Here is an 18,527-nt window from a genome sequence, read left to right on the forward strand (position 1 = left end):
AGCTGCTCAGTGTGGTGGTGGCGTTTCATGGCCTGTCACCTGGGAGCTTATCAGAAAAGCAGAATCTCGGGCCCCACCTGAGACCAGCTGAATCAGAAATCTGCATTTTAACCAGATCCCCAGGTGATCTGTATACATATTAAATACTGGGAGTGCTGTTGAACGGGACATTTCTAATCTGCAAAACTTGGAAAACAATGGAAAAAAAAAACCCTCCTATATAGCTTTTTTTTTCACATAGGACATTTCCACCACACTTAGAGAAGGACTTAGAGGTTTAGAGTTTGATTGCCTTTATTATGAATATAAAATGTACATACAATACAATATACATTTATACATTTACAGTTTGCATTTCCTTTCATCTTTTTTGAGCAAATTCAATTCTGCATGTCCCAGTTTGCCGCTCCTTCCACTGACTTGCACTTACACTCATGACGTTCTCTTCACTTGGGTACTCTGTGTACTCGGTAAAAAAAAAAAAAAAAAAATCCAGCCTGGGGGTAAAATAGCTGGCTTCACTGCCCTTTTCACAGAATCACTTTCCTTCCATTGTCCTTTCCTGTCCCTACATGCCTTCCCTTGCTTCATTCAAACTTCTGCATTAAAAATTCAGGAGGAAAGAGGGCTGTGATAATCAGCCCTCTCTTAAAACCTCTTACATGAGCGAATGACACATAAGTAGGCACTTGAACTTTGCTCTTTCACCTGGTTTAAGAACTACCTATGGGTGGGAAGGCTCTGAAAGTGTTATATACAAATGAAGCTCTGCTCACCAAATGGATGATCATGAAGGTCTGAATATCAGTAGTGTGGCAGTAAATAAATAAACAGGAATACATAAAAATAAATAAGAGTTTCACTAAAGGAAATTTAAACACCTATAACCCTGTGCTTTCTCAAAACTTCATTAGGTACATCTTCACAACACGTTGATAAATAGAAACTAGATTTTATGGTTAGTGTCTCTTCTCTTGGGCCATGCCTTCAAAATGCCAGCGAACATTTACTGATTAAGAGTCTGTCGCTTGCCTCAGAATGTAGCTATGCGAGAGGTCTTGTAGGAGTTCTCTTTGAGGCTGTCGAATATTGCTTTGGTTCCATTCTGCCAGTGTAGCACCAGATCCATCGGCGTCTTCCCAGCCTAATCAAATGAGATAAGGAAAGTTGACTTTCAGGTGGGTGACATCTGTAAATTCACATTCTCTGTGTGTGTTTCATGAGGTAAGGATTAGGTATATGTTATAACAGTGTTTTATGGTTTCCACCAGGAGTGATCTGCAGTTTATACTCAAACCAGTCCTTCACTGTTTCTCAGAGGGATGCTTTTGCCATTTTAGAGCAAAAATCTTTTTCACGTGGGACCATCCCAGGTATTGGTAAAATCCCTTGTCCCTAGACACTATGTGTCAAGAGCACCTCAAGTCATTTTGAAATTTATAAAATGTCTCCATACATCTTCCAGTATCCTGTGGAATGGATTCCCGGAGGTGGGAGCATGCCTCTTGGACCAAGAATCAGTGCCTATCCATTTGAATGATAGTTCTTTGATTGATAAGAAATGATGGTAAATGAGCTGCATCAATAACTTGGCTTAAGGACTTAGGTACTGCTTGGGTACTATTACTGTTCCTGGGAGCAGATTTTTCATAACTTGTCAGAATTTTCAATGGACTCTCCCAGGAAATGTATTTTTCTTGGAGTTGATGGCAATGACGTGTGAACAAATAATTTTTGAGACGAAATTTTGATTTCCCTTATGCACGTGTCTCAAGATTTAAAAATATTAAAACCATGTCATCTCTCAATTCTCATCTATAGATCTGAGAAGTCCAAAATTTTTCCATCTCTATTCATTGAGAAGTTTCTTTTTAACCCAGCGACTGCAAATTGGCAGCTTTGAGATGCAAACCAGAATAGAGACCTGTTTTGTTTTGACCCAAACAGAACTTAGATTTTTGTTAAGATTAGTATGAATTGGCAACAGTTGGAAACCAAGAGATTTCCCAACTGGATTTGTGACTTCTATGAAAAAATCAGAAGAGTTAAAAACATGGTACCCATGGTTCCACAGAGCAACATAGACTGGGTTGGGGAAGGGCCACCTTTAAAACAGTTATGTGCACAGACCCTGACAGCCACACATTGAAGTCACTTAGGCCATCTGCCCAGCACAGTGAGGTCAGTCTGCAGTCAGATTATGAGATCTGTAGGTATTTAAATTAGTGGCCTTATAACCTTCATTTTGGAACTTCCCCACCTCTGTAGTGTCTTTCTCTAGGAACAATCATCAGTAGACATGAATATACAGTTTTGGATAATGAGAAAATATTGTATGCTGCTCCCAATCTCCTTAAGATGGCATCAATAGGTTATTGATCTTTGGGGGAAACATCAATCCATTGGGTCAATGACATTAATAGTTCCATAAACCTGATGCTAATATCTAACTGATAATTCAGAACCCTGAGCCCTATTTGTATATTTTGGGCTACTCTTCCATAAATTCCTTGCACTTCTCTCCATTGAAATTTATATTGTGATTTTTCTGGCTACTTACACAGTCTCCCTAAACCTGTATGCTATTTGTTTCTGCTGGTAGTGTCTCACTGCCTGAAAAAAAATCTTCACATTTTCTGCAGCTTTCAAGATTTCATTTAACCTGCTCTTTTTCTGATAGTTTAAAAAATTATTAGATAGGATCAATTCCAATATCTAGACTGAGGAAGCCCTACTGTTAACACTTTCCCATCCAAAGCAATCTTCATTTATCACCATTCTTTGATCCTGTCACCAAGCCAGATTTGTTTTAAACGATAAGATATTCCTCTCAGTCTTTGCGACACAAATAAGGGGAGAAAATTATTTGCATTTATATGATGACTGAGTTTCCCCCCCCCCCCACCTCTTTTTTGTAAAGTGATTCTTCAAAAGCGTCTTTAAAATTATTTCTTCAGAAATGTATACCTGTTCCTCTGGGCAATATTTTTTAAGCTTATATTAGATGGTGTTTGTCTGGAAATTGAGACCATGAGGAAAAGTTGGTTATGTTCCCTGCTTACAGATGAAGTTAAATTAATATGTACTTATACAAGAATTTTCAGGGCCTAAATATAGGAAATTATTTTGAGAGATGTGAAGACAAATCCAAGTGGAGAATGGATAGAAATTATCTGAAAAAAAATACAGGCAAAAGCACAGCTACCCCTGGAAGAAAATGGTGACATTTCACATTGCTGTAAGGAGGAAAGGGACTTTCTGAATTACTCAGATTGGATATTGGTTAACCTTAGTTCACTGGCTGCACTGACCCTTGTGGAATTTTAGGACATTTTGGAAATGGTGGATGCCTTTATTTCTAACTTCCTCAGCCCTTGCACAGACAGAAATGGCCAAAGCAGATTGGACTTCTAGGTGTATGTGGGGATGAGCAAATTTTGACTATCTTTCATTTCCAAGACCAAATTGTAAAAGAATTACTATGCACTGTATCAGGCACTGAGGTCATAGCAGTATCTATGACTTCCCTCATCTCTGGCCATGTGAACTGGGTCCTAGCCAAGATAAACACTGTCTTTGGGGAAATGGGCAGGGGCGTTTAGACCATCGAAGACCCCTCAAATACTGCCATTGTGGGAGTCGTTTCACCTATTTAAGAAATGCTCCTGGAAATTGGAAAGCTTGCAAGCGGTGTTTCTTGTTTCCAGTACTTACACAGTTCTTGATGTTGAGATCCGCGCCATACATAATCAGGAGTCGGATCATCTTATAGCGGTTCAGTCTCACCGCATCATGCAACGGGGTATCTCCTTCCTAGAGAAGCAGAGTCAACAGGTTCGAGGTGGGTCTGAGGTCAGGAAGTGGGTCCTGCAAGGGCACCCAGGCTTGGGGGAGTGATTCCAAATACAAAAGCAATGAAGCTTTGGGAAACCCGAGCGTGTCCAGCTACTCACTCTGTCTTTGGCGTTGAGGTCTGCCTCACAGGCGATAAGATGCTCCGCGCACTCATAGTGGCCAGTCCTCACCGCCACATGCAGCGCTGTGCTGAGCAACTGGAAAATTGGAAAACGCTGCTGATTCGCTAGGAATGAGGACAGAGGCTGTCCCAGACCCCAAGACATGTGCGAGGGGGAGAAGTGGTCACTAGGGTGCCTGCACACAACATGGGCCTCCAGATGACTTTAATGGAGAGGCGAGGTTAGGAGATGGAGGGGTGGGGGAGGAGGGAAAGGCGGGTGGGGGAGAAGGAGGAGGGGGAGGGGGAAGAGTGGGAGAAGTGGAGAAGGATGGGGGACAGGGAGGGGGAAGGGGTGAATGAAGGAGAAGAGAATACCTTATCTCGGGCGCTAATTTTTGCTCCTTTATTCAGCAACAATTTTAAAACATCCAGGTTTCCTCCACGGCTTGCCCAGTGGATGGCTGTGGATTCAAGCTATACCGGAAGGGAAGACCCGACAATGTGAGGGAGAATGTGGTCTGGGGAATTAGAACCTGGTTGCTAGGGCATCCGTGATAATAATGAGTTGTCCCCATCTAGATTGACAATTCTAACTGGCGTCGAAGGTTCTTACCAAATGTGTTAGCTAAATTACGTGTGTGTGTGTGCATATGTGTGTCTTATTAGGAGGCTCTTAATAAATCTAATAATGTTTTAAAAGAATAAGAATGGCCATTTATTGAGACACTTCTCATGCCAACACGGTGCTACACTCTAGACACCTTGATTCTTCCAGCAACATTTTGAGGTAGGTGTTGCTATGCACATTTTGCAGATAAGAAAAACCAGGTTCCAAAAAGTTCAGGTTTCTAGCCCAAGGAAACACAGTTAATAAGAGGCAGAATACACAGTCAAACTCCCCTCTGCCTGGAACTTCTAACTTCTTTTGTCAAATGTACACAAAAGTTCTAAACACATGTATTTAAAAATTTTGGCAGAATAAAAGTAGTCCCTTCCAAAATATTTTAATCTGGATCTGACACTTCATCTAGGGTCCCTGTCGCTCTTTCTCTACTTCTGTGGGTTTTCTGCTCTCATTTTTGCTAGCACAGCCTCTGTACCTCAACTGTAGTCACTTGTGTCTACAGTTGTAACGTGTATAGTTACCCCTAGGAGACCCTCTCCTCACTGATCTATGTGGTTGGTATGCCCCTGGCCTTAATCCCACACTCATGACTTTTAGTTTCCATGCAAACTTCATATTTTGTTTCTTGATTTTTTTTCAATGTGTTTATGTTTTGGATTCAATTTTGGCCAAGTCCCTTGGATGTCTTTGATATCCCGTTGCCGCTTTGCTATAAAGTCAAAATGAGCTGCATTTAAATACATAAAGAATTTTCCCAGCTCAATCTTCAGTTCATAAATTATGCTGCATACTGGTCTTCGTAGAAATCACAGTGATTGAATTATTGAGGTCTGAATAGCAGCTACTTTCCATAGATGCAATTCATTTCATATGCAGTCTAGCCCCAAATCTCATTGGTAGCAATTGGCATCTATCATATAAAGTGTGCAGCTAGAGAATTCGTATATGTTGCTGGCAGCCAACCATAAGCAGGCTGCCCTGTGAACAATGGAGGGACAAGGCTGTTGAAAGGCAAGTGTCGAAAATGAATGACTAACTCGCTGATGAGGATATTGAATTCAGTTTAACAGCTTTCACTTCCTTCTTTTCCCTGAAATATTCCTCTATTTTCAGTATGTATGGAAAATATTTTCACATGACCTACTCCCATCTCCCAACTTTCCTTTATTTGGAGAAATGAGCTTTTGCCTAGTTCTCTCAGATCAATTTTCAATCCAATCAGCTCGGTTTTGCATTGGAGGTTTTCCGGAGCTTCATATAGTCTACTTCTTTTGGCTCATTCCCAAGCAAAGAAATATATTTACCATATCACGGAATTCGATCTGGGCTCCAGCTTCCATTAACTTCTCCACAATTGCCAAATGTCCTTCCAAGCATGCTCTATGAAGAGCTGTCCGTTTATACTATCAGAACAGAGATTTTAAACAGAGATAGCAATAAATATAAAAATGTGCATAAACCCTTTTAAGAGCTATGAAGCTGGAGATTCTGATGACCTAACTGATAGAAACTCAAGTGCTTCTTTATGAATAGAAATGTCAAAGTTAACTAAAATTGCAGAATCAGAACAATTATCCTGCAACTAATATTTGAGCTTCCTCCAACATACATTTCTAAGGGCTCAAAGGCCTACGTTGAGGAGTGTGAACTTAAAGGCTCAAAACTATCTAAATGCTGACATCTCCATTTCTTCTATCTTGCACCTTCCTTGTTCATGTAGCATTACCATGCAGATCAGACAGCTTTCTTGCATCTGGGACTGTTGCTAGACTATCAAAAAGTTTCCATTCATTTTTAGGAGAATGGGAGACATGTTTTTAGTTCAACTTCAGAAGCGGTCCCCAATTTCACTTCATGGGGGAAAGAATACAAAAGGATTAGTGATTTCTGATAAATTGGCTTTATTTGAATGGGCTAATGAACTATTAGAGCTGGAACAACTTTAGGCATTATTTCACTCCAATGCCCCATGTTTACAGATAAGGAAACCACAGCCCAGAGGATGCAAATTAGCTGCTCAAAACCAAATAGCCAAGTAGTGGTACAACTGGCCCCTGAACTCCAGTCTCCAGATTTCTTATCTAGTGTTGACGTGTTTGGTTTTAATTAAAGATGATGCTAATAATATATCTCTAAAGGTGACTTTTTGGCCCACATTAAAAGTCTTATCCCAAGGATCTAAGAAGTTAAAGAAAAACTGAAAAATCAGCCAGATGTATATGAGTGCAAAAAACAATGCAATCCGTATCACTGATCTAATATCTATTTATTTTTTGGACCACTGAACTCTCCTATTAGGCTCCTGGAATACACAGCAACAGCTGGGGAAACTGTTTCAGGTGGAAGGACTTTGGCACTATATTAGCAAGACTGGAGTAAAGCATAAGAAACATAAAATTAATGAGCTGGATTTTGCAGTGCTTTGCATGAGTCTTACCTCATCACAAACATCTGGATTGTTCTTGTCTGACAAGAATTTTTCTACTACTGGCAGTTTATTCTCCAGAGCAGCCTTCAGAAACGTAGGCACATCCACAGGTTCCGTCTAAAGCCAAATATATATATATATATATATATATATGTATATATAGCATGGGAGTTACCGTGAGCTTGCCAGCATTCAATCAAACCCTCCACAGATATTTGCTCCCCTGTAGCACAACACTGGACATGTATTACTGGAAACCAAAAAAAAGCCCTTACAATGATTTCAGGTTCTGGTTCCTTTACAACCGGAACTTTAGTTTTCCTGTATTTTTTCCTTTTCTTCAGTTGAATGATTATTTCAAGGTCTTCTAAATTTTCAAGCTTTGATCTTTGTTCTAGTTTTTTCTTTTTGAGCTAAAAAAGAAATTCGTATTTCAAAAATATGGTGAGTTCTACTGACAAGCATTCTGGTTGTGTCTAAACTAAATCTGCAAGGTCTGAGATAAACATGTGAACAGTTTGAGCAAAAACATTTTTTAAAAATTATATAAATCTTGACTTCATTTTAGGGATTTCTTATTCAGATATTTATCTGGGGGTCTAATTTTCAGCTAATTGCCATCATCTTTACTTCTGTTGCTTGTAGAATCAGCCCTTGACCAATTGATGACACGATCTGGTCTCTAAGTGATGACTTTGTAATCAATGCCATAAGCAAGTCCTAGATTTTTAAAGGATTTTTTAAATTATGCTCAAAACTTGGTTTAATTTTTGAGCATGATAAAAAGAATCTAACAATAAATGTTAAGCTCTGAAATATCAATGTCATTCTCTTTCACTAAGCAGAGCCTTCTAAAACAGACTGTCCAGGGACCACAGCTAACTAAAGCAAATTTTATCTGTGTTAGTAATTAAGGAAAATTCACCCAGAAACACAGATTGTGTCAATACAGATAGCAGACAGTTAAACAATGATCTATGGACCACAGACCATGTTATTGAGAAAAAGAGATCTCCCTTGCTTGGGATTAACTACATGGTGTGTAACATCAGGAATTCACTGGACATGTGTATCTTTCAATCAAAACATGGTCACAGTACATTTATTCATTGATTCAGAATTCAGAGGTCATAGTCTTGTCAAAGAATTATTTCCCAAAACCTGTTCCATACAAGTTGCCTCTTTATGGGTTAGAATCTGGTAAAGAGACATCTTAATGATTGGGTTTGTTTCTCTCTTCTCCTTCCCTGACATTTCCATTCCCTACCCCAGCCCCAACATCCTACTAGTGGATTCCACAGATGGCTCTCACCTCTGCCTCTCGTTGTTTCTCGCTTTTCCACTGTTGCTCCCCCAGGGTCACAGGGTGGGCTAGAAGTGTCTTCAGATCCTCCTGCTTCTCTAAAGTAACAGCAGCTTCATACTCTCCATCTCTGAAATCCTCAGGAAGGAATTCCCCTGCCTCCCCATTGCCATTCTTCTTCCCAGTGACCTGTGAGGGAAGAAGGTGGCAGCGTCAGAAGCAGCAGCCTAGTCCTGGGTCATTCTTCACAGACAATGCCGCAGGAGGCTCTTGGTCCTTCTCCCCTGAGAACAGCCACCTTTGAGCAGTGCACTCTCAGATCTCAAGCTGCAATGCACACTGCTACAATTGTCCCAGAATTACCTTCAGGTGCTTGTCCTACTCTCTTGGTTAAATCAAAGCTTGGGTTAGGTTGACATATTTAAATCTACTTTTAATCTGCTTAATCACATTTCTTTTAGGAAAATCACAAACCTTCTCTGCTTAATTAAAACTCAACTTTAGGTACTTGATGAGTTTCGCCTTATTGTAAAGTTTCCAGGCTTACATTCTTTCAACAACACTTCTTCCCTAAGACATTTTGATAACTACATGTGATTCCACACTGTAGTAATAAAACCAAAGGAGAATATATTAAATAGGAAATATGCAGAGAATTCATTACTGGTAGCTCCATTTTTTTTCCAATTTCACTTGTTTCCTCACATCAACCTTTTTCCATATATGACATTTTCAGAGTTCCCTTGCATTACACCTGAAAGCAAAGGGCATTTCAATTTTCAAATAAAAACCAAGATGAACAAGTTTTCATTTTATACAATTAATGCATCTTACATACCAGTTCCTCTACTTTCAGTACCATCATGTTGGCTGAAGGAGTCTTGTATGTTTTTCTGTCGTGGAAGGAATCCCTGGAGTTGGCCCTGCTGGGCCCCTCCACACCGGTCAGCTTATATAGCTGGGGCCGGGTGAGATAATCTTCCAACCTGGGAACCCAAGTAACACTCCCGCCCCCATTAGGAGCCAACTCAGAGGCAGGTGAATTTTCATTCCAGACTCAGTGTCTGGGAAGCTGAAGAGGGAGGGGAGGACAAGCTAACCCTGCTGAATATGTGAATCAGGAAGAAATATGAGAGGGTCATTCCTTTGGTGGTGATCACATCGCTCAGCAATGCAAGTCATCCTATTTGTCAAGAGGCAGGGGACAGCTGTCTGTTCACATTGCACCACATCACTGCCCTTTTTTTTCTTTGTCAGCTTTCATATGACTACCTATCAAGAAAATGTAGATGCCCTACATATCACACCCCCAGTAATATCTTTCCGATAAGCAGACTTATCAACACTTCACTTAGGGGAAACTTGCCCCAGGACATCCTATTCCCTGGGTAAACAGCCTGAGGGGAAGGGATCTGGGCCCTAAGGGCACTTGTCTATATCTGTTTGGAATTCTTTGGAGTGATGTCTGGGGCTAAATAGGCCCCATGACATGCCACCTTACCATCATTATAAGAAATTGAAAGCATTCAGTAATGCACTTTTCTTTCATGATGTCACTGGCCATAATTAGCACATGACATGCTTACCGTGTTCTAAAACAGCATAATAATTGGAGCATTTTTACTTCAAAATGGATCAGAGTGGTCAAGAAATAGAGTAAATGAAACCAGCTATTGGCCGGGTGCAGTGGCTCACACCTGTAATCCCAACATTTTGGGAGGCAGAGACAGGAAGATTGCTTAGCTTAGGAGTTCAATACTAGCCTGGGCAATATGGCAAAATCCCATCTCTACTAAAAATACTATATATATATAGTACATATATATATATATATAGTACATATACATATATATATATGTATGAAAAAAATGAGACCAGTTATTAGCAATGGCAGGACTCTGATTAGGTCATTGACCTGAAGTTCTCAAATGCTATGGGGAAAGGAATCACCTGTGGGAGCTTGTCAGAAATACAGATCCCTGGGCCCCACTCCAGGGAATTCTGAGTTGATTTATGGTAACTCGTAGGAATCATCTTGAATTTCAAAGCACCCAGATGATTCTGATGCATCAAGATTTGAGACACGTGGCCGGAGGGATGATGCACTTTGCTTCTGGAAGGGTTGAAAAAGGTCTCTATTTCTGGTTTCTAATCTTTGAGGTGTAAATTATGTAAAATTACTGGGGTCTTTTTATAGTTTCAGGAAAAACTGGGTTTTTTTCAGTAAAAGAAAGGAGAGAAGAATGGGAGAAGGGAATTGTGAATGGAGGGAAGTGTTAATTAGGAAGTTATGTTTGACCTTTGTGTTTCTATTTCTCCCCAAACTCACCCAATCAACAAATGTGGCTGCCATTCTCCTCTTCCCCCTTGAATGCTCAGTCAGTGGATGGTGTTTCTGAAACTTTCAGAAGTCATCGACTCCCCACCCCAAGACAAAACATTGACAAAGAGGGACCCTCCCAGTAACTCCTGTATCATATGTTCCGGTCTCCTAATGTTCTATCTTAAAAGGGGGTTAATTAAAGGAAATCTCCTGGGCTTTTCTTTGAGATGGACACAGCTATCACTATTTTCTTTTTAATTTTTTCCTTTTTTCTTTATTTATTGTTAATATATGGAATGTTTCACAAATTTGTGTGTCATTCTTGCACAGGGTCCATGCTAATCTTCTTTGTATAGCTCCTATTTTAGTATATGTCCTGCTGAAGCAAACAGAGTCATTACTATTTTCATTGGTCTCTTCATCTAAGTCAGAAGTAGTCATGGACACTTTTTCTACCATTTCTTATGCCTTTTTGTTCCAGGCCTGACCCAAACTGAGGGAGGTATTAGGAGGAGAAGTGTTTGGGGGAAGGATTGTGGGATGTTTAAGGGTCTTGGATATGAAATCCCAGAGCTGTCCATGCCCTCGAAGTTGGAGCAAGACTAATGCTCTCATTTTACAGAGAGGATGCTGAGGCAAAGAAACATTAAGTAACTTGCTGCAGATGCACAGCTAGTTGGTGAATGCTAGGTTGAAGAGTCCTGATTCCATCCAACAGAAGCAGACAATCATTGAGCCCAAAAGATTTCCTAGGGCAAGTCTCACCTAGACCCACTCAGGATGCAACCAAAACTGATTAAATGGCTCTTTACTGTTTCAATCACCTCAAAGAATGCAAGTGAAAGTGGGCAGGGAGGCTTACCAAGCCCTTTACTTTCTCCAGTCATTTAATTATCCCTTGAAACCTAGCTGATTCTATAGAGAGGCTCCAGGAAGTCTTGAAGAAAACTTTGCAGAGGATGACACTTGAAGATGAGTTGATGGAATGGGCTGAACTTAAAGGAGCACGCTGGTGGATGCAAGGATGTCAGGGCTGGTGAAATCACTGCCAGTTCAACCTTTTCCCATGTTGATCCAGCTTGTCATTATAAAACATGAGAGGTACAACTTGAGGATAAGTGGTCAGAAGATGTAAAAAGAATATGACAACAAATAAAAAAAAAACATGAGAGAATCTGCTTTTTGAAAAGAGATTCTAGGCAACTTTAGCTCTCTAAAAAGACAAAAACAACAACCATTGTATTTTCAAATCGTTCTTATTCATCAAAATTGAGAACAAAATTCCCCTGGCGGAGAGTTTTCTGTCATTTGTTTTTCAGAAGCATCCTTCCCATAAAAGTTCACCCAGTGGTGTAAATTCTGATATTTATGTATTTGGCTTTATCATAGCCTCAATCTGGACATAATCTATCCTTACTAAGATGAATTAAAACAATAAAGGTCCTAGTTGGTTCTACAATCATAAAGCAACTTGGCATCACCCATCTCCAACCAGAAAGAGGAAAGGAAGCATCCCTGAGCTTCTCCAGTGTCACCCCATGAGTCTTTTCCCACTCCCCTCAGGATTTATGCATTTCCATGGGTGAAATGACATGTGACTAGAATTAGGACCATGGTTATAGCTGGAGAAAGTGAGAAGCAGAGAAGTAGCACCTAAAGCAATTACTGCTGTCACCTAGGGATTAAAAGAGGTGCTTGGACCCCACCCAGATCCATGTGCCATAGCTCAGCTCCAAGTCCAAGGGCAGTTTCATCTTTCTGTATAAAATATGAAGTTCAAGACATTCTACTTCTACTCCAACTTTTCATTCTTATATTTTAACTATATAATAGACACATTATTGTTAAAAATAGCACAGAGAATGTTATTTAGTTGAGATCTTACTGTCGATTTGATACTTGAGTATTTTTCACTCAGTAACCGTGTCTTACAGATTGTCTCCTATCTGCACAAACAAATCTATCTTGCTATTTGAAACAACTGCATGAATTTCCGTGTATGGACCTACCATTTCTTATTTAACCACTTTCTTATTTGTGGACATGTAGGCTGTTTTTTAAAATGGGCATTTTTATTTTCTAAAAAGGCATTTTATAGCACATAAAATTTTATTGTTATTAACACTCCTTGTCCTGAGAACACCCACCTTGATACTAAAAGGAAGTGCTCCAAGGACTGTAGCCAGATTCTGACTTGGAAACCTCCTTGTTCCACTGTTGTACGTACAATTGCTCATTTTGCCATCCCTTTTAATAGCCTTCCCAGTCCCAGCTGTTACTCACCTTCCTTGGCCCAGAGAAGTGGCTGACTTAGCCTGACCAGCAAGCCATGGCTCAGTTACATGTTTGAAAATGCCAAAGGAAGGTCATAAAAGTGAAGCAAATAAGGTTTAATGTTGTTTCCCCTCCCCTGCCAGGAATGGAATAACCTGTATTTGAAAAGCAGAAAAGTACTGGAAACATTTTCAGCAGGATTGTGGCACCTGCCTTCCTTGCCTCTCGAAAGGCAGAATCAAGACTAAAGTCCTTCTGCCCAGGACTCTGGATAGAAAGGGCACAAACTGCCCTAACACAGTTGGGCTGCCCACAGTAGGTTACTTTTTACAGATATCGGTGGCCTCCTGACGTTAGAGGTAGGTGAAGGCTGTAGGTCTCACCTCCACACCTTACAGCAGGTGCCTTGTTACAGTAAATAAGGTATCTCAGTGCAAATTCTGCCACACATATGAACTCACGCCAGCCAACAGGCACAAAGGGCCACATGCACTATTCAGTAAACTCATGAAGCCCAGGCCTTTGTCCATTTAGGCCCTTGGACAGTGTCCAGCACAAAAGATTCACTTGGCTAGGCACGGTGGCTCATGCCTGTAACCTCAGCACTTTGCGAGGCCAAGGCAGGAGGATCACTTGACCCTAGGAGTTCGAGACCAGCCTAGACAACATAGCGAGATCCTGGCTCTATGTTTTTTTATTTAAAAAAAAATAAAAGAAAAAGTTTCACTTGAAGCAAATGAAACCACAACCACATTCTGGCAGCATAGTTCAGCTAATTTTCTAGTCCACTCAAGGTGATTACAGACTCCTCCACATATGGCCTAACACAAGATAGGATGGAGTCCTAGCACTCACTATAAGCCTAGGACTCCAACTGCATAGAAAAGTGCCTGACACATAGTGGGGCTAAATAAATATTTACCTGAGACCCAGCAGGGCTCACATTCTTTTCTAACCAAACCACACATTTCAAATTCTCCTTTCAATGAGAAATAATTGGTAACATTTCTCATGCTAATTAACCATTAATCCTTCAATACTATCAAAGGTAAACATAGGTAAAGTGCTTGGGATTACCTCCACTGGAGTGGGGGCAGCTCATTAGCGTCTTTCAAATGCTAACTAACCCCAATAGTTGTAATCGCAGAGTTAGGGCTTCTCAGGTGTGAACTAACAGTTCTTCAAGCAGTGATTCTCTCAGCTGGGTGCATCTTAGAATCCTCTGTGAAGCCTTTAAAAAAATGCTGATGCCCAGGCTTCACCTCAGGCACATGAAATCCAAATCTCTGCTCTAAGATCCAAGGAATTGGTATTTTTTAAAGTTTTCCAGTTGATTCTAATTTCCTCCCAGCATTGAGAATACTGCTCGAGGGTGTAGAATTAAATGAATATGTATCTAAATACACGTGTATTTTCTCCAAGTTGTAGTGGACAGTCAAGCTATTGTTATTCTGGTCTCAGAATTTTGATTGTTGAAGACTCTGCCTATGCTAAGAACATGGGAAATACACACATACAATTTACTCATTTAATTTTTATTTTATTTTATTTTATTTTATTGAGACAGAGCTTGCTCTGTTGTCCAGGCTGGAGTACGGTGGCGTGATCTTGGCTCACTGCAACCTCTGTCTCACGGGTTCAAGCAATTCTCTTGCCTCAGCCTCCTGAGCAGCTGGGACTACAGGTGCATGCCACCGTGCCCAGCTAATTTTTGTATTTTTAGTAGAGATGTGGTTTTGCCATGTTGGCCAGGCTGGTCTTGAACTCCTGGCTTCAAGTGATCCTCCCACCTTGACCTCCCAAAGTGCTGGGATCACAGGCATGAGCCACTGTGCCTGGCCTACTCATTTAATATTTATTTAGCTCTACTTTGTGTCAGGCATTTTTCTAGAGCTGAGATATACTTATGCTCTCGAGAGACAAACGACTCTGCCCTCATGGCATTCACACAGTCTTACTGAAGTATTTAACAAAAACTACAGACAATATAACATGCTTCTTCTGCCACAAATCAAGAAGAGTGAGGCGAGACAGTAGTTTTGTGGGTCTGGTGGGGATGGGATGAGGAATCAGGAGGCTTGCCTCTAAATCCTGGCTTTGCCCTGTGTTCACTGGATCAAGTCCTCTCACCTCTTACAATCTCAAATCCTGAAGTTATGAAAGGAGAGCTGAGAACAAAATGATTTCTAGGGCACTAAAGTTTTACTGAGGTCTCAAAATCACTGAATCAAAAGGTAGAAATAAACATTCATAACTGCAGCATCACGTGCGGACAGTGAAGTTGATTCTCCAATGCCTCTAAAAGAGGAAATGGTCCATAAAGCTTTCACTAGCCCAGGGTATTTCCACTATCTTTAAGACATTCTCCCATTTGATAAACATAAAAATTTCACACTCTCTGTTACATGGATAGAAATTTCAAGAAGATCAACTTGGGGTCAAGATGAAATAAAAGTAATGGTAATTTTGATTATGCCTCTTCAAACCTTCTAAGACCGCAGAGATTTTTATAAGGCCTCGTCCTCTTTCTTCCCCTTCTGAGAATCCCTGCCCAAGCTCTTGCCTAGGCTGACATCTGTCCCCATAGAAAAGGTAGTGATAAGTGTCCAGGAAGGGATGTCAGTGACTCTCTATTACATTCTTATTTCCCCAAATAATGGGTTCTTGTTTAGGCCCCCTACACTGATTCCCAGAACGTTAGGAAGGCAGAGCCTCTAACAATCAACATTCTGGGACTGTGATAAGGACAACTGGCCTGTCTATTACAACCTCAAGAAGAATGGGTGTGAGTGGGAGAATCAGTTAAAATGTGAATGCATAATGGTTCCCCTCCCACCCCTCAACTTTCTCAAAAGCCAAATTTACTTCATGAGATTAAATTTCACTCAATGGACGGTGGGATGATGGAGAGTTTGCATTGAGATGATTTTTTAAAAGGAAGTTTGATTGTCATAGTAACGCTCTGAAAAGATTTTGATACAACTTTGGAATTACTTCACACCCAATTACATAGAACATCTACTTGGAATGAGAGATAAGTGCCTCTGTGACTGCAAACATAGATAGAAAATCCATTAACCTTTTTAGCCATTTATTAAAGCAGAGGAAAATTATTTTTAAAATGCAATTTCTGACTTCAAGAAGAAGTACCGAAAAAAATATTTTCTTGGTGTAGTTTGGAGTTTCCTAATAAAAGGAAAATGCCACAGAATGTCTTCACTATGGATTCTTTGGGAATCAGAGAAATTTAGGGCCAGTAACACACTGAGTGGTCATTGAGTCCATTCCCTGACCAGGAAGGGCCAGAGTTAGGCAGGTAGAACCCTATTACTTTAAAAACTAAAACCTCCCTTTGTCATTATCCTCATATTTAAAAATCTTACTGCAATACAGTTTCTTGTGGCTTACTTACAGCTGGGCATCTTAGTCTGTTTGTCTCATTCTAGCTTCAGGAATGATCATCACCAAAAACACGTACTGAGCATTTTTTCCGATGACTTTTGCTAGTCAAAGGGAAAAAAGCTAAAAGCTGAAATTACTGCCATTGAAATCTTACTTGAACTACCTTCATCCACTCGATCAAAACCCTTTTCATAACTGGGTATTGTTAAGCTCTTCAGAACATAGGCTTTTGGACCATTAGAAGGGCTTTCACATCGTCTAGTCCAGTTCTGTAACTGTACACATTGGAGCAAATGACACCTGAAGAGGTTCTATACATATGTATTATCTTACTCATTCAATACGTTTGTTTAGTCTGTTCCTGTGGGACAACTTGACATTATCCATTTCCTGAAGTGCTGCAACAAGAAATACCGTACACACCATCACTTATGTTCTTACCAAAAATTTTACCCTGAATCCAATTTCAGACAAATTCAGAATGTAGGACATTCAACAGGGCAACTATCTTGGGCTCTTCAAAAAGGTAAATGACTAGAAAAACAAAAAAGAAGTGAGGAATTGTTCTCTCTTTGATTAAAAGAGAAGAAAGAGCATGAACCTTGGTGGGATCCCGTAATTCAAAACACAAAAGCTGTAAAATACATTTTGAGGACAACTGGAGAAGTATGGAAGGTATTTTAGACAATATTATTAACTGAGTGATGATTTTCTTATGCATGATGATGGTTTTGTGGTAATGGAGGAGAATGTCCTTATTGTTAGGAGATGTATTCTGAAGTATGTAGGAATGACCTATGATGCTTTCAAATGGTTCAGCAAAAGAGGTATGCATGTGTGTAGAAAGAGAGAAAGATGAGAGAGAAAGAGAGTACAACTGTAAAATATTAACAATTAGTGAATCTAGGTGACAGTGCTCATTCTACCATTCATTCAACTTTCTGTATATCTCAAAATTTAAACATGAATAAAACATTTTAGTAAAACAGACACCCTAGCACGTAACTTTCACGAAGCAAGAGATGTTTGTTTCTCCCACTGATGTAGACCAAGTGCTGAGAGCAGTCCCCAGCACATAGTAGGCACTCAATAAAAACGTGTTTAAATGGAAAGCAAAAAGGGTGGTGGCCCCAGCATGGGGTCAGAGGGAGGGAAGGGACAGAAGCCAAGAAGTGGGCAAGTCTGCTGGCACACCACCCTGACCATCAGCGTTTTTCAGAGGCTTCCCTAGAGCCACAGGAATGCTACAGAATAAGGCTCCTGTGGACAGTGCCCTCTCAGCTGCACCTGCTTTTGGTGCAGACAGCTGGGCAGAAGATTAAGTAGAGAAGACTCACTCAGCCAGAATGTCTTACCCATGTCTCCACCCACCATGATCGATCTGGAAATGGCATGGAGATGTTTCTGATGGGAGTATAAAAATGTAGGCATCCGTCAGCTCGCACTGGTTCAGCCATCCCATGTATACAAGGGAAAGCTTGAATATATGTGAAACCTCAGGGATCATGAGATCCATTAGAACCCACTTAATATTATGATGCAAATGGTGAGATTGAAGGTCTTACAATTAGGCAAGAGCTGACTGCTTTCTTCATTTGATTTTCTTTAATGGCACCAAAATAATATGCTGTTTTTGAAAAGATGAGTTTTCTAAGATTCTACTAGTTGATGATTTATTATCTCATTTCCAAATTCCAGGGTTAAGGAAACATGTATATTAAGAAATGGCTAAAACATGAATGAAGCACAAATGCTCTGGGAGGCTGATGGAGGAGGAGGAGGGTACCAGGGTGGGTGTGCGAGGTCATGGTTCGGCTGAAGGCCAATGAACTGAAGGTTTCTTTCTTTTCTCCTCTTTTTCTTTTTATCTTTCTTTTCTCACTTTCTTTCAATGTCTCTTTTCTTCTTTCCTCCCTCTTTGCTTCCTCTCACCCTTCTTTCTTCTCTTCCTTCCTTCCCTCCTACCTTCCTCCCTTCCATCCTCCGATTTTAAAAACCACAGTGATTGAAACTAAAGAGCTGGCCTACGCACCTCAGGGCTGAGGACTGGTTAGCTCTCCTTGCCTCCTGGCAACCATGCCCCTTCTGATAGTGACTGGTTGAGAAAGAGGCTCAGAGTCTTTTAGCTAGAATAATCCCCTCAGGCATGTCATCTCTTTCCTGTGCAGACCTGCAAGGGAGGTGATCTTATTCCCACTGAGAAGGAGCCTGGCA

At 40.5% G+C, this 18,527-nt stretch overlaps 1 protein-coding gene and 1 non-coding gene across 2 annotated transcripts; both read right to left on the reverse strand.

Annotated features, from left to right (window-relative positions):
- Positions 1 to 276: 276 nt before the first annotated feature.
- ANKRD1 (ankyrin repeat domain 1) lies at positions 277 to 9,377 on the reverse strand. Its single transcript, XM_004049782.4, has 9 exons — positions 9,153 to 9,377; positions 8,324 to 8,503; positions 7,287 to 7,424; positions 7,021 to 7,128; positions 5,888 to 5,986; positions 4,334 to 4,432; positions 3,954 to 4,052; positions 3,715 to 3,813; positions 277 to 1,144 (listed from the first exon to the last, which is right to left on the reverse strand). The coding sequence occupies exons 1-9, from the start codon at positions 9,177 to 9,179 to the stop codon at positions 1,034 to 1,036; spliced, it is 960 nt and encodes a 319-aa protein (XP_004049830.3). The 5' UTR covers positions 9,180 to 9,377; the 3' UTR covers positions 277 to 1,033.
- A 1,545-nt stretch (positions 9,378 to 10,922) lies between these two features.
- LOC115936068 (U6 spliceosomal RNA) lies at positions 10,923 to 11,027 on the reverse strand. The gene has a single exon (XR_004071653.1). It is a non-coding gene; the product is annotated as a U6 spliceosomal RNA (small nuclear RNA).
- Positions 11,028 to 18,527: the final 7,500 nt, after the last annotated feature.

This window comes from Gorilla gorilla, chromosome 8, assembly GCF_029281585.2.
Source record: "Gorilla gorilla gorilla isolate KB3781 chromosome 8, NHGRI_mGorGor1-v2.1_pri, whole genome shotgun sequence".
Taxonomy (NCBI): Eukaryota; Metazoa; Chordata; class Mammalia; order Primates; family Hominidae; genus Gorilla; species Gorilla gorilla.